We start from the raw sequence: 16,683 nt of genomic DNA on the forward strand, positions 1-16,683 counted from the left end.
AATATCCTAATGATTTTTGGCATAAAAGAAAAATTTATAATTTTGACCCATACAATGTATTGTTGGCTATTGCTACAAATATACCCCAGCGACTTCAGACTGGTTTTGTGCTCCAGGGTCACACATAAGCAGTAGGCTACTATAGACAAGTAAATTTAAAAGATGAAAAAGAAGAATTAGGGAGAATCTTTAAATTATGTATAATTTACCGCTATTGTGTGTATAATATGTAATCATGTAATCAATATAAAAGTGACTGTAGTCTACAAGTGCTTAATTTTTGGAACTGGATTTTTAATCCAGATGACATGTAATCAGTTACTGCCCAGCACTGCTGATCAAGGTGTTCAGGGCTACGTGATAATTACAGGCAGGAGTGTTGGACTGGAGCAGGGGTGCAACTGAAGTCTGATGGGTTGAGGACCCCTGCCTCACAGCAACTGTGTGGAGTTTTGTGCATTTGACTGTGGAGCCCCCTACAGTTAGCTGAGTTGAATTCAGTCATAACTACACGCTTTCATAATTACAGTGGAAAGTTGCACATGTGCATTTGATTCTGCCGTAATGCAATCTGCCCTTTTCAGGGAATTTCAGACTTACACACTCCCAGAACAGACATTTGAGGGAGATTGGGGGAAAAACACAGCCTTTCGCCTTATAAGTCAGTGTACCATCAGAATGATTTTGAAACGATATTTCAAGGTTAAAAAACTTACAGTACAGTTGCTTATTTTAAGGTAAAAAAAAGTATTACCTCTTACAACATTCAAGTAAATGTTTTGAGTTTTTGACTCAAACTGACTATATATTCATATCACAGTAGGTTATCACGATTCCATACTTCAACAATTTCCTTTATTTATAAGTAAACAATAAGCGTCTTTAAGTGTTACAGTCAAAATTTCAACCATATCCATACAAAAAGATCACAGTTGTAAAATTGTATGAAAAACGGACTTTATCAAACAGTGATTCTTCAGCATCCTCATGATCTAAATAAACCCATGAAAAGCTGAACAGTGTTACAGTTTAGGCAGGTTTCCATCAGTGTCTGTTGTCTGAGAGACTCTGAGCGGAGACGGGCTGCGTTTTCTCTGCGGAGGAATGGCAGGAAGAACTTGAATGTTTCGTAAAGGTTCTCCTGTCAGCGGCGTCGGGAAGGAGCCGAGCGACTGGCTTTGAGGAACGCCGGCTCGGTGCAGTTTGGATGCAAACGGAGGTGGAAGTACAGCCAGGCCTGCTCCTAAAGAGGATTTCGACTTCTTCACTCCCTGAGAGACCCGGTCAGGTGGCAAGGAAACTGTGGACGACAAAAGATGTGAACAATGCTCATGTTCAGTTGGGAGTGTATGACATTTAATTGATGCTAAGATTGGGAAGTGTTGTAATACAATACAATACAAATTTGACCTATTTTATTTGAATTATAAACATAAAGATAGCAAAACAACAAATACCTGCAAATAAATATGGAACAACATAGATGATTTTAGGCGATAAAAGCTCTATCGTTTCAGTTTTAGTAAATCTTTTCTTGAGTATTATGAACTGGGGGTTGCATTACATAGAGTCTTATGAAGCATGAAAATATTATATTGGGATATGAGGATTAAACTTACATCTGTGAGTGCAGTGGTCACGGATAGGAGCCAGACTGTTTCGTGTGAGAGCAGATTCTCTGACCCTCAGAGGAAAAAGATGATTCTGAGCTGCTCAGAGAAGAAGACACAGATTCTGAATTTGACAAATATATATGTCATAGACTAATTCACTGATTTGTGACCCTGGAACACAAAACCTTAATCAGGTCTTAAACCGCTGGGGTATGTTTATAGCAATAGCCAAAAATACATTGTTTGGGTCAAAATGATTAATTTTTCTTTTATGCCAAAAATCATTAGGATATTAAGTAAAAATCATGTTCCATGAAGATATTTTGTAAATTTCCTACTGTAAATATATCAAAACATAATTTTTGATTAGTAATATGCATTGCTAAGAACTTCATTTGAACAACTTTAAAGGAGATTTTCTCAATATTTAGATTTTTTTGCTCCCTCAGATTCCAGATTTTCAAATAGTTGCATCTCGGCCAAATATTGTCCAAACCATACATCAATGGAAATATGATTTATTCAGCTTTCAGATGATGTATAAATCTCAATAAAACTATTTAAAAAAACAAAAATATGAAACAAACATGTTAAAACATGAACTTCGAAGCTGAAAAGTACATTTTTAAAAACTGTACTAGCAAATAATGTCATTTTAATGAAATGAAAGCCCACTTTACATCGTCTTGACTGTTTCTTACCACACTTAATCAGACTTTTAAAAAAAGTACTTTGTCAAATGAATAGTTTTACTTTGAAGCACATTTTAAATCATTATGTTTTAATAATCTTTTAATGTGGCTTAAAGAATGACACTTTTTATATATACTTTTACCTGTAGAATATAGTATACCTTTATTATTTACCTTTATTTTATATTTCATATGATTTGACTCTACTATATTACAACATTACTGTATGTACTTTACTGTACTTGCAAATATATCTAAATACATATATTTTAGTTTACCATAAATGCTTGTCAGTGCGTTCAGCAGTACTTTACCCATGTTTCAAAGACACCAGAAGTCATTTATATGTAATGCAATTACATGTACTTAAGTTGCACTTAAGTGGGTCACAAAAAAGTCAAGCAAATTCTATTTTATATAAATGTAAATTATAATACATTTTCAATTAATTGTAGTTAACATACAATTAAGCGTCAGATTTACACACTGTAACAAATAATTTTCAACTTAAAAAAGTACAAATTTAAAAAAGTGCACTTGAGCCCAAATTAGTGAAATTCTGCCAAATGCCTAAAAACTAGGCAAAAGTAACAGAAGTGGTAAACACTTCAGAACCATTGGCTATTATAATAATTGTATAGAAGATTGTTAAAATGAATGACTTAATAATCCTAGGAGTCAAAAATGTTCACCTAATAATTGAAGAATAACCTAACTAGCAATATTCGATATCTCACCTTGGTCATTTCTCTGTATGTACGGCGTGTGATTTGAGCACAGCACGTCTAAAGGGCTTGAGGATCCATGCAGCAGCTTGTCAAGCAGCCGTTCAGATGGAGTTGAGATCCATGCTTTGTGAGTCAGCATCTGACTGGATTCAGTCTTCCACGTCTGTCCGGCAGCTTTTTGGTCCTTACTTTTGCCATCGAACAGGTCATGCTCGCTCTTGCTCTTCTGCGACCTGTGCGCCAAATGTCCTGCCACATGACCTCCGCTGGTCCTGTGGGCCAAAGCCTGAGAGTTTACCAGCAGGGACTTCCCTAGAGTGATTGGAGGAAGACTCTGTGTGCGTATGGGTGGGAGACTTTGGAAGTCCTTGCTGGATGTGTCCTCAACGAGGTGGACTTTCTCAGACTCATTATTTAGTTTTCTGACTGTAGAGCTGTTTTCGCTCTCATCTCTGGCTGACGGTTCAGCGAAACAGTCGAACATTGTGATGATGTCGTCCACCTCAGACATCTCTTCTTTCAGCTGACATTCTTCACTCAAGTCTGTCTGCTGAGAAGGATGCAGTTCTTTCTTCTTCTTGCAGAAGATGTGGTTCAGCATGCGAAATTTCCCCTCCTTGCGTATAGAAGGGTCACTGTTTTGGGCGTGCAGTGGCCTGCTTGACTCAGACCTGTGAAAAGTATGGCCATGTTTAGTTCTGGGACTTCATGGGATCTCTTCCTGCATTTGACATCTGAGTGATAAAAGAACTTAATAAGTGTGCTTTATTTTAATGCTACATATTTCAAATTACCACAGTTCCCAACCACATTCCTGAAGCCCCCAACAGTGCATTATGCATGTCTCCTTAAAGGGGTCATGAACTGAGAAATCAAAATTCCCTTGATCTTTTGACATATAAGAGGTCATTGTAATATAAAAACATCCTGTAAGTTTCAGAATTCTTCAAAAACTTTCTCGTCAGTCTAAAAGCAGCTTATATTGAAGCCAATCTGCCAAAACGACAGCTTGTGGAATGTGCCACTTTATGATGTAATAGTGTGGCTAAACACTGCCTCCGCAGACGAAGATCAATGCCTGCTTCTACATCGCTGCCTGTTTATGTGTTTTTAAACTAAATCACAGCACTGTCCATCTATGAAGGATGTAGGCCAGTGGTCGGCAACAGGTGGCCCGCGGGCCAAAAGTGGCCCGCCAGCAATAATATCTGGCCCACGCCCATAGCCAGATTATTTTGGGGAAATTATTGACGCTCCGCTCACATACTCTGATCAGACACCGCCACAAAAATGTGACTTTTTGTTAATGACTGTCGCAGGATTTTACACAGAGTAACAGCTCACTAACAGTTACAAAATACACTGTAACAGTCAGTCACAGGCAATTCTGGTTGCATTTTTCATCAATTAATATCTTACATTATCCTTCGACTATGTTCTGGCCCGCCATCTAGTGGTGAATTTGTTTTTGTCCCGATGCCAAACTTACTTGCCAACCCCTAATGTAGGCTGTCAAACACACACAATTATTAGTATCATAGCAGTGGGTGTTTATTTCTGAGTCTTCAATCCTCCACACCTATTCAAACAGAGCGTTCTGATGAGGGGGGTCAAAAACAGGACAGAAAATAGCCTATTACCTCTAAATTATGATTTTTTTTGTTGTACAAAAAACAAAGGCAGTTCATGAACCCTTTAAACAAACACACCTGTGTTGCTTAACTTGAGAGGAGTATGGCCCAGAAGACGCATCCCGCTCTCTATTCACCTGCTCTATGTCGCCAACTTAAATATATGTTTTTGCTTTCCAACAAACCTGTTTTCAGTGGAGAGGAGTTTGATGCATGCAGTGTGACCGCAGTACATGGCGTATGTGAGTGGCGTATTTTCATTAATATCTCGAGGGTTGGGCTCCACTCCCAGCTCCAACAACGCCTGCACACAGTCATCTTTCCCTGCTGCAGCGGCCCAATGAAGAGGGGTCCTGACAGAAAAACAGATTGTTGTACAATAATGAGAAACGAAACTTGAAAACACAAAATTTAGTAATGCATGAAGTATAAGTTAAATAATGCATTTTAAGCAATACATTTTGTCCTGGTTGACCCTCTGGTAAACAAAATAATGATTTGCACTCCACATGCTGACAAACTAATGTGAATATCACACAGCGTTACCGTACCGTTCATCCACATCTAAAGCTTGCAGGTTGGTCTCAGAAATGCGAGACAGTTCATAGATGATGTCGCTGAATCCCGCAGCGGCGGCAATGTGAACGCAGGTCTTCCCGTTCTCATCATCGTAATTTATCACAGAGGCACCCAGATGATGGTCAAGAATGAGAGAACACATTAACCGGCTGCCGCTCTGCCAAAGAGTTAAAAACAATGCGACATATACTGTAAAGGAATAACCAACTTGCAATGTACATATTTCACAATTAATTTTTAAGACATAAATTGTATTATGTGATGAAATATGAAAGTTTTCTAGCTTTAAAGATAAATTAAAATACTAATATTATTATTAGAAATACAATCATATATATATAGAGAGCATTTCTGAATTAGTATAGGCTAGTCAGGGGTGTGACCCATTAAATATAACTATGAAAAGAATTTGGGTTGCTGGCAAATAAGTATATGCGTGTAAGTGAATGAAATGTCACAGTTTTGCATTGTGCTTTGAAAACAACATCGAATAGCCTAGATTTATGCTTTCCATTCAAATAGAAATCTTATACTGTATTACAGTTTGCCTATATAAAATGGTAACTGTACATTAACAGACGTCAGTGTATGAAAATGAACGGTCTGAACTTATTTACACAGTGCATTTTTTATTTTGGTCACGTATGCGCACCACTTATGTACACCCCTTACTATAGTATACCTACAGTATACAATACAGCATGTAACCAGGCCCAGACAAACGCTACAGAGAGATTGCATTTTAGGAAAATTGCATTTTCAACTATTTGAAAATCTGGAATCTGAGGGTGCAAAAAAATCTAAGTTGTCTAAATGAAGTTCATAGCAATGCATATTACTAATCAAAAATTAAGTTTTGATATATTTATGGTAGAAAATTTACAAAATATCTTCCATGTAACATGATCTTTACTTAATGTCCTAATGATTTTTGGCATAAAAGAAAAATCGATAATTTTGGCCAATACATTGTATTTTTGGCTATTGCTACAAATATATCCATGCTACTTATGACTGGTTTTGTGCTCCAGGTTCATATATAATCATTGTCAATGGCATTGTACTGGTAATACAATTATTCTCTGTGATCTCTCTTTTGTCATATCAACACACATTATAGAATAGCTCGTTGGTGCTAATTTACAGTGTAGACTATAGCAACAAAAGCAATAGTCTCTGCTGTTTGCAGCTAGAGCTGTTTGCAGATAGAAGCTCAGTAAAAAAAAGGTGTGACTTTTTAATTCAACAGACATAAGCAGAGTCATCATATAAGACATTTATTGTTGTAGAATATGTTGTGTGTAAGAAAACAATAGTAAAATGATGTGTTTGTTTGTGATTTGTACCTGCACAGCCCAGTGAAGAGCTGTTTTAAAGTCTTTGTCCACAAGCGTGGGGTCGGCTCCCTTCTGCAGCAGGGCCTGCACATGTTCTGGCCGGTTATGGAAAGAAGCCCAGTGAAGAGCCGCCATTCCCTGCCAATCACAGTCTGAGAGTTAACCAGATGCACCCTACCAAGTACTGATGGCTGTTACTTCCTATTAGGGTTGCAGAATTATGGGATTTTTCAAAGTTGGAAACTTTTCATGTGAGAAAAAACCCCAGATTTAATGCAAATTCAGTAGAATTTCTACCCTGTGCATTGCCTCATCACATGCACAGATCATTTCCACAATCTGTACACTATTACATTTACATTTATTCGTTTAGCAGACACTTTTATCCAAAGCGGCTTACATTTGAGGAATGCAACAAGCAATTCATTATAAAGAGACAAATAAACACAGGAAGTGCTCATAATACAAAATTTCAGGCATTGCTCAGATTCGTACAAGCTAGACGGGGGGATTAAGGAAAGAGAAACACTATTAAAGCTATTCTGCATTTGAGCCCAAGGACTACATCCAGTCAAGTAGGCTTTACCGATATATGATATTACTCTGATATTACTATTATAGTATGATATTATACATCATGGGAGTATTTGCTGTACTGCTGTCTAGTTCATACCAGTGCTATTTTCATGGGTCATCTGTCTTTCCGTAAAAATGCATCATTAATATTGTCATGAATCTGGCCTATGAACTTCCGTTAACTCACCACCAGAGGTCACTCGCTCACCACATGGGCTCTTGCACCACACTAACCGTTGCACGCCACCTCAGACTACAATTCCCATCATCCATTGCACTGACGACACACAGCTGATTGCACTGATCACACACCCTGCATAAACCATGGACTTCCTCTTCTTCTCTGCCGAGTATTGTATTGCGTTTATCACTCCCCTAGTGTTAGCTGCCTTACCGAGCCATTCTGTGTTTTTCTGTTTAGTTCCAGTGTTGTTCTGCATTTATAAATCTCCTAGTTTTAGCTGCGATACGGAACCCACTTTGTTGTCATAGTCTTGCCTTGTGTGTTTTTCTAGTGTTTTGATTCTTGCCCGCATTTCCTGGATTTACCCCTTTGCCTTGCCCTGTTGGATACTGTTCGCCGATCGTCGACTCTCGCTAGCCCTAGGATTGCTCTGTGTCTTGCCCATACCATATCTGTTTGCCGTTGTTTGACCCTGCCTGTTTATTGACTAGGTTTATAAATAAAAGCTTGCACTTGGATCCGCACGTCTCGCGTCTCGTTCGCCCCGTTACAAATATAATTGGCATTATCATCTCAAAATGGTCACCGACTGGGTGTTAAATGCCCTCTGAGGACTCCAGTGATAGTTTAATGGTGACCATAAATCCCTTAATATATGCAATTATATAAAATCAGTAATATAAAAGCATTGCATAATATGAATATATTAGATGCTGGAAACGTTGTTATCTACAGTAAAACAATAAAATAATGTTCTCATGTCAATACATCGTGCATTCATTACATTCACCCTTCAAAAACAAATGAAAAGACATAAGTTCATGAATAACACTAAATAAAGTGAAAATTAATATAACATATTTAGAATGAGATTCATTCACTGTTTTGTCTCTTGTCTTCACTAATGTTCATTAGAATGTTCCTTTTGGCACAAAGCAGTGACTTTGATTTGTTCAAGTGAACGTTCTCTTGCAAGAAAGAAGTGCACTTAGCAAACTTTTAAAAAGAGCTCTTACTATAGAAATAATATCCTAATATACTTAAACAAAACAACATGTTTCAGACGCCTTATTTCATATTAATTAACATTTAATTAAACTGTATTAGTTACAAAATGTGTATTAAATGTTATTAGCTGAACTTCAGAGTGCTTTATACCCACCTTAATAGGACTTAAGTACATGATATCTAATTTCTACGAAGGAATATCTGTTTGTATCTGTTAGCTTTCATCTGCTCTCAAGTCTATGGCAGCCCATAGAACCGCTTGTGGGAAAGTTATGAAATTTGACACAGATAGAGGACAGTCTCTAGTCTTTGCTTATATCTTCTGAACACTTTGACCTAAAATCCTGAGATTGATCTCTTTAGATTCGGAACAGCATACCGAATCGAAAGGTACCCAATTTCCTTTGTTGACCATTTTCAATTTTGTAGTAAAATGCAGAATTTAATGAAACGGATTCAATTTTACCCACAGCTAATTTGAAGTCTCAATCTAAAACTTTCTAGGTTCACCAACAGATCAAATTTGCACTCATGTCTATGCTAATAACTTTTGAAACGTAAGGACTAGAATCAGCTTTCTTTTTTATTCACTTGGCTTATGCCAAATAGATTGCACCTTATGATGTCATTTCCTGTCATTAAAATTTTCCAGCCAATTTGAATTTTCCAAAAAATATACCTTTCCTAAATAAAAATGTCTTCGTACTCTTTTAAACTAAAGATGCGGCTATCATCTCATAACCCTCTCACACAAGTACCGAGATTTGCTACTGCCAGTACATCCACAGACATGCTGCTGTGAGCATGTAAGAAATACTGCTGCTGCATACTGTTTAATGTATACTATAAAATATCCCCATATGTAACATATATGAAATCACCCCGTAGCAGATCTATACAGGTGGAGCTGGGGAAGGAGGGGGGTTTCTGAAGCGTGCTGCTACAGCAAACACTGGCTGATTATTTGAATGTTGAGCAGCAATCTCATTGGCTGCTGATGTGAAAAGAAACCAATCAGCTACACCATGTGAATAATTATGCCATTATATCAGATTGAGTTAGTTAGAACATCTAGAGTTTCATGACAGAACTTTGTATTTCTTTTTAAAAAATGTATAAACTTTATATACAGTGCTGCGGTGAAAGCCTGGAAAAGCATCACAAAAGAAGAATGCAAAAGTTTGGTGATGTCAATGGGTCACAGGCTTGATGCAGTTATTGAAAGCAAAGGATTTGCAACTAAATATTAAGTCTTTTTCACTTTAATCTATGTTAATTCTATCTGTTCCAATACTTTTGTGTATCATATCCAGATGAAAATACCTGTAAATAAAAGCTGAAATGTTAATCTCTCATCTCATATTCATCTTTTGATGTCAAACCCAAATGTTTACAGTCTACAGCAAAAATAAAGGAATTGGCCTCACTGTTACAATACTTTTGGAGGGCACTGTATATTATAATACTTTTAAGATTTGAATTGCACTACACATGCACAATCAATACTATAAAGTGCACTTCTTATTTAAAAGGGTTTTACAAAGCTGAAACTCAAATGATTTCAAATGAAACTCACCTCATTGTCTTGATGGTTGATTTCACACAGTGTGGATTGCTGTAGCAGCACAGCCATGAGCCTAAAACAAACAAACAAAACATGATTATTACTCTATAAATGCTGCATACACAATTTTACTTACATAATATAACACCGAACCAAGGTAATCAACAAGAAAAAAATGTAGTGATAAAAAGGGGGATTGGTGAATGTTTCCCCCTTTTTCAGAATAATGTGTACTGATAAATCAAGGACAAGTAAATGAGCTTTATTTTTGGTTTCATGTTGACCGTAACAACATATTTTGTGTTGACAACAGTCCCTAGTAAAAAAAAAGTAATATATTTAAAATACATTTATTTCATACTAAGTATAGTTCAAATCTATTAACATATTTACTGGCATATCATTTGAGACTTACTGATATAAAAAATATTATTAAACTCTGTTTAGTGCAGTACTTGTGCACAATGCATGTTAATATTAAGCCTAAAATGTGTTTTTATGTAACTATTGATAAGGATTGTATGATCTTTGAATAACATCGGCCTTTAAATGCAAGATATTTAAAGTGTACCTGAAGTATACTTGCAATAGTTCCACTTTAGCACAATCAAATATACTTCAGTATATCTTTAGTTGGACTTCAGCACAATTAAAATGAATTTAGCACAAAATTAGTTTTAACAGGCTTTAAGTAGACCAGTTTAGTATACCAAAAGTACAATTGCTGGGTATTTTTATTAAGTATAAATATGTAAATGTATTTGTAATATACATAGTATATAAAAAATGTATTTCAAATACATTTCATTAGAGTTACAAACGACCTGCTTTTATCATCTGATCGTGGTTGTATCTCTCTATTAGTGCTACTAGATCTTAGCGCCGCGTTTGACGCTATCGATCACAACATTCTTTTAAATAAACTAGAAAATTATGTTGGCATTAGAGGAAGTGCACTGGCATGGTTCAAATCGTACTTGTCTGACCGCCATCAATGTGTGGCAGTAAATGAAGAGGTATCATACCAATCACAAGTGCAGTATGGAGTACCTCAAGGCTCAGTACTCGACCCCTTACTTTTCACGCTTTACATGTTACCCTTGGGAGATATCATTAGGAAACATGGTGTTAGCTTTCACTGTTATGCTGATGATACCCAGCTCTATATTTCTTCGCGACCTGATGAAACTTACCAATTTGCAAAACTAACAGAATGTATAGTTGATATCAAAAACTGGATGACTAGCAATTTCTTACTGCTAAATTCTGAAAAAACAGAGGTGTTAATTATTGGACCAAAACCTTTTGCATGTAATAACCTAGATCACTGTCTAATACTTGATGGCTGCTCTGTAAATTCTTCGTTATCAGCTAGGAACCTAGGCGTACTTTTTGTTAGCAATCTTTCCTTCGAAAAACATGTTTCTAGCATTTGTAAACCTGCATTTTTCCATCTTAAAAATATATCTAAATTACGACCAATGCTCTCAATGGCAAATGCAGAAACTTCAATTCATGCGTTCATGACCTAGAGGCTAGATTATTGTAATGCTTTATTGGGTGGTTGCTCTGCAAGTTTAATAAACAAGCTCCAGCTGGCTCAAAATGCAGCAGCTAGAGTTCTTACTAGAACCAGGAAGTATGACCACATTAGCCCGGTTCTGTCAACACTGCACTGGCTCCCTATTAAACATCGTATACATTTTAAGATCTTGCTAATTACCTATAAGGCCCTGAATGGTTTGGCACCTCAGTATTTGAGTGAGCTCTTATCGCACTATAGTCCTTCACGTCCGCTGCGATCTCAAAACTCTGGCCTTTTGATAATACCTAGAATATCAAAATCAGCTGCGGGCGGGAGATCGTTTTCCTATTTAGCACCCAAACTCTGGAACAACCTACCTAACACTGTTCGGGAAGCAGACACACTGTCAGTTTAAATCTAGATTAAAGACCCATCTCTTTAACCTGGCTTACACATAATACACTATTGCATTTCTATAATTCAAATCCGTTAAAGGATTGTTAGGCTGCATTAATTAGGTCAACCAGAACCGGGAACACTTCCCAAAACACCTGATGTACTTGTTACATCATTAGAAGAATGTCATCTACGCTAATATTAGTCTGTTTCTTTCTTATTCCGAGGTCACCGGATCCACCCAGATCCAGACTGTATCCAGATCAGATGGTGGATCAGCACTAGAGATGACCTCTACAGCCCTGAACGTCAGTGGAAACCTGGACACTTAGATGAGCCCCAGAGACTGATCCCCAGTGAAGACCCTGTCTCCTAAACGGCCATCGGGACAAGACCACAGGAATATGATGAGTCCTTTGCACAATCTGATTCTGCTTTAGCCTAGATTTAAACTGCTGATTTTGTCTGGCCAGAGGAGAATGACACTATTTCAACAAACTATTTCCCCGTCTAAATACTGTAAAGCTGATATAAAGCCACCCAGCTTTATTTCAAGCAATGTAAAGCTGCTTTGACACAATTTGTATGGTTAAAAGCGCGATACAAATAATAGTGACTTGACTTCTACAGAGACAGCACATACACACTAGCAGGGGCAAATAAATGGCTTACAGGAGTTTAATTCAGATAAAGCCAACTGGCTAAACAAGAAAATGGAAATGGCTTTTCTGTACAATATGTGTGAAACACAGTTCTGCTATGATTTCAATACAAAACAATGCAGGATGGTCGATGTAATGTTTTTGTTTACAGGAATGTTACTGTAGCACTTACTACTTTTCGTTTCATTAACCTATTTGTAAATCTGTTTTCCTCGTTACCTGAAGTCAGTTTCAGCGGTAGCAGCATGAATTGGCAAGCGGCCGTTCTTATCGGGAATGTTCTGTTTCGCCCCGTTGCGAAGCAAACACACACAGCCTTCCAGCCAGCCCTGCACAGGGAAAAACCACCAGACTAAACTAACTAAACAAGCATTTAATTCAGTCAAAGCTTGGCAGGTCACTGCAACTTCGTACATGCGGTTCATAAACACAATCCATTGACATCAATGCACACAATGTGCATTTTTAAAGGGATCCAGCTCATCAATGATCCTCAGAGAGTTTCGTTACCAGGTATGTCGCTAGAGAGAGGGATGTCCGTCCACAGGCATCTTGCGTATTTATAGAGGCTCCCATCTTCAGCAGCAGTTTGACCGTATCCACCTGCCTCCCAGACACAGCATGCATCAGTGGTGTGGAGCCTGTCATCAAGACATTCGCAGTCAGAAATGCTTAAGAGCAGCTCTCCTTCAAATCAGCTCTAATCTATTATTCCGTTTGTGATGATGGCTTATTTCCGTGTCAGATTGCTGAATGTGTGAATTGCATGACAATGATTACAAGTTTTTGTTTGATTGATGAGACAATCCATGAAAGCTCTCATGAAATACCCTTTCTTTAGCTTGCTTGCCTGTGCAAAACTCAAAACCTCAGTGCTAGAGCTGTGGATGGCTGCTGGGCCGTTCTAAGTGACTGGTTGCTTGGCATAGCAAAATTTCCCACCCTAGCATTGTTAAGGATTATGGACTCGTATTATAGATAAAAGCAATGGTTTAAAGTTCAAAACGTCTTAATGATGAATTTGTTTCTTGCAAACATGCAGCTTTTGTCTTCTCCAGATGTTAACTGATGGACTGGAGTGGTGTGGATGATTGTGATGTTTTTATCAGTGTTTGGACTCTCATTCTGACGGCACCCATTCACTGCAGAGTATCCATTGCTGAGACACTGATGCAATGATACAAATCTGATGAAGAAACAAACTCATCTACAACATGGATGGCCTGAGGGTGAGCACATTTTCAGGAAATTTTCTTTTTTGTGTGAACTATTCCTTTAAACTTAAACTGACATCACAAAGTGCTTTTTTTAAAAGTGTACTTAAGTTTCATAGTCATTAAAGTGTACTGTCTTTAAGTGCACTTAAGTGGTCTGAACTTAATATTATAAAATTCTTAAAAAGCACTTTTTTACATATCACTCCAAAAAGTGATAAGTTGACAACTTAAAAAATTTGAGGGAACCTGTTGCCTTAAAATTAAGTTAGACAATTCACTTAACTTATTTTTTTAAATTATTATTTACTTGATAATTTAAGGCAACAGGTTCCCTCAATTTTAAGTTAAGTCAACTTATCACTTTTTACAGTGTACTTTGAAGTTTACAAGTATTTGAAGAACACTACCCTACACACTGACCTCAATTAAGTGAAATTAAGTTTGGTAATTAATTACACAATGGAAAAACTAGCATCAAAATGAGCTCCACGAAGACTGTAGAAGTGCAGTATGTCATGTGAAAGAATACCTTCACTATCGCAGCACTCGAGGATGGACGGGTCCTCTCGTATCGTGGCGGTCAGCGTGTTCACGTCTCCGTTTGCTGCTGCCTGGTACACCACATTCAGATCAACCTCCTCAGCAGCCTCTGAGAGGAAAATGAATCAATCAATAATATCTGCTGAGTGCAAGATGAACATTCCTTAGATATGTCTGATTTTAGAAGAATAAAAACAAGCAGTCTGAAAAATCTTGCCTATCATTGACTTGTCAGCTTCGGATTAATCAACAAATGATCATTGTTCTTTCAAGGCATGCTAATTGTTTGAAATGATTGTGATTCCTAATAAATCAAAAGGTCAAGATAAGCAGGTGTTCAAGATGTTTTCCCATGAAAACGAAAAACCTCAAATAAGATATCTTCAGAGTTTCTCCTAGACATAAACGGAGAGCAAAAGGAGAATTTTGAATCTCAAATGTTTCTGATAAAGATCCCAGTATTCTCACGTGTCTCCTTTTAGAGATCTCAAGCTACAGCTTTTTCTGTAGGTCTGCAAGCAAAAGTGAGAAATCTCAATATGAACTCCGAAATATCCCAACAACTTCAGAAAGGATCTACAGTGCTGTTCAAAAGTTTGGGATCAGTAAGATTTTTTTTATGTTCTTTTTAAGAAGATCTTATATTTATCAGGGCTGCATTCTTTGATCAAAATTTTGTGAAATATTATTTTAATTTAAAATAACAGTTTTCTATTTTAATATACTTTAAAATATAATTTATTCCTGTGAAACAAATGTATATTTTCAGCATCACTCCAGTCTTCAGTGTCACATGATCCTTCAGAAATCATTCTAATATGCTGATTTATTATCAGTGTTGGAAACAGTGATACTTCTTTTTTCAGAATTCTTTGATAAATAAAAAGTTAAAAAGAACAGTGTTTATTCATTTATTCTTTTTTTTAAAAGAAATTAATACTTTTATTCAGCAAAGTGTTAGTAAAGACTTTATTCATCGAAGAATCAAAGAAAAAGTAAAAAAAGCACAACAGTTTCAATAAATCAGTATATTATTATGATTTCTGAAGATCACGTGACACTGAAGACTGGAGTAATGATGCTGAAAATACAGCGCTGCGTCACAAAAATAAATTACATTTCAAAGTATATTAAAATAGAAAACTTGTATTTTAAATTGAAATAATATTTCACAAAATTACTATTCTTTCTGTATTTTTGAACAAATAAATACAGCCTTTATGAGCATAAGAGACTGCATTAAAACATAAAAAATCTTACTGATCCCAAGCTTTTGAAAGGCAGTATAATATTTTATTGTTCATATTCAGATATAGATATTATTGCTGGCGGGCCACTGTTGCCGACCACTGGTCTAGGGAGTGTGTAGGGTGTATTACATATATAACAACACAGAAGAGCTGCTATCACAGACCTCATCGACTACAACAGAAAACCCAGAATCTGTCATGAAACATTGAGATGGTGACCCTCACTTCGTGCTTTACAAATCATCGGTCATGGGCACCCTGCTCTTCATTCACAAACAGATGGCAGCCCTCACATCACGCACGCAAATGATGGGCTATGGCAAAGCCCGTAGATAAGCATTACTATGGCAACAGTGGCAGCAACCCCTCCTTGTTATCAGTGTGTGTGTGTGTGTGTGTAGTGCTTTACCTTTATGCTGCTCAAACACAGATGAAGAGTTGAACTCCATAGCAGATCGGATGCAGCCGTTAGAGAAATCCCTCTGGTGCCCACGACATGATGACTGCGATTCAGAGAGAGACGCGTGAGCATCAGTTCCTGGAGGAGGAGGCAGGTGGAGGGGCTGCTCTGTGTGATTGAAACACACTGAGCATGTGCAGAAGCTGCACTTCCCTGCCTGCTGACAGCATAGTGTATGGCCTGTGTTCACAACACAACACTGTCTGTGTGTGTGCGTGTGCGTGTGTGTCTGTGTGTGTGTGTGCGTGTGTGTGTGCGCGTGTGCGCGCGCGTGTGTGTGTGTGCGTGTGCGTGTGTGTGTGTGTTCTCAACTCTAGCGGTTATTCCTTCAACCAGTGATTCCCAATCAGAGGGAGCTTCAGCACGTTCCAGGGGACTTCATCTATTTTTCTTGCCAACTTCTATTCTATTCTGTTCTGTTCTGCTCTTTTTATTGTTATTTTATTTCCTGTCTACATTTCTATTCTATTCTATTCTATTCTATTCTATTCTATTCTATTCTATTCTATTCTATTCTATTCTATTTTTCTGTTTATTCTTTTATTATACCTCCTAACTTTTACATTATTAATTTCTGTTCTGTCCTATTCAATATTATTTCATTATGTTCCATAATGCTTTTTACATTTTTCTGTTCTATTCTGTTCTCTTCTATATTTTTATGTCCCATTCTAATTTAAGCATTATTCTATTCTATTCTATTCTATTCTATTCTATTCTA

At 37.1% G+C, this 16,683-nt stretch overlaps 1 protein-coding gene across 1 annotated transcript; it reads right to left on the reverse strand.

The window, feature by feature from the left end:
• Positions 1 to 1,022: 1,022 nt before the first annotated feature.
• Positions 1,023 to 15,951, reverse strand: LOC306864404 (ankyrin repeat domain-containing protein 55-like; the record flags this gene model as incomplete). Its single annotated transcript, XM_079408414.1, has 11 exons — positions 1,023 to 1,300; positions 1,620 to 1,709; positions 3,043 to 3,704; positions 4,850 to 5,017; positions 5,216 to 5,400; positions 6,590 to 6,718; positions 9,925 to 9,985; positions 12,715 to 12,824; positions 13,006 to 13,136; positions 14,242 to 14,361; positions 15,912 to 15,951. 11 exons carry the CDS (start codon positions 15,949 to 15,951, stop codon positions 1,023 to 1,025), a joined length of 1,974 nt encoding a protein of 657 aa, XP_079264540.1.
• Positions 15,952 to 16,683: the final 732 nt, after the last annotated feature.

This window comes from Barbus barbus, assembly GCF_936440315.1.
Source record: "Barbus barbus genome assembly, chromosome: 45".
Classification (NCBI taxonomy): Eukaryota; Metazoa; Chordata; class Actinopteri; order Cypriniformes; family Cyprinidae; genus Barbus; species Barbus barbus.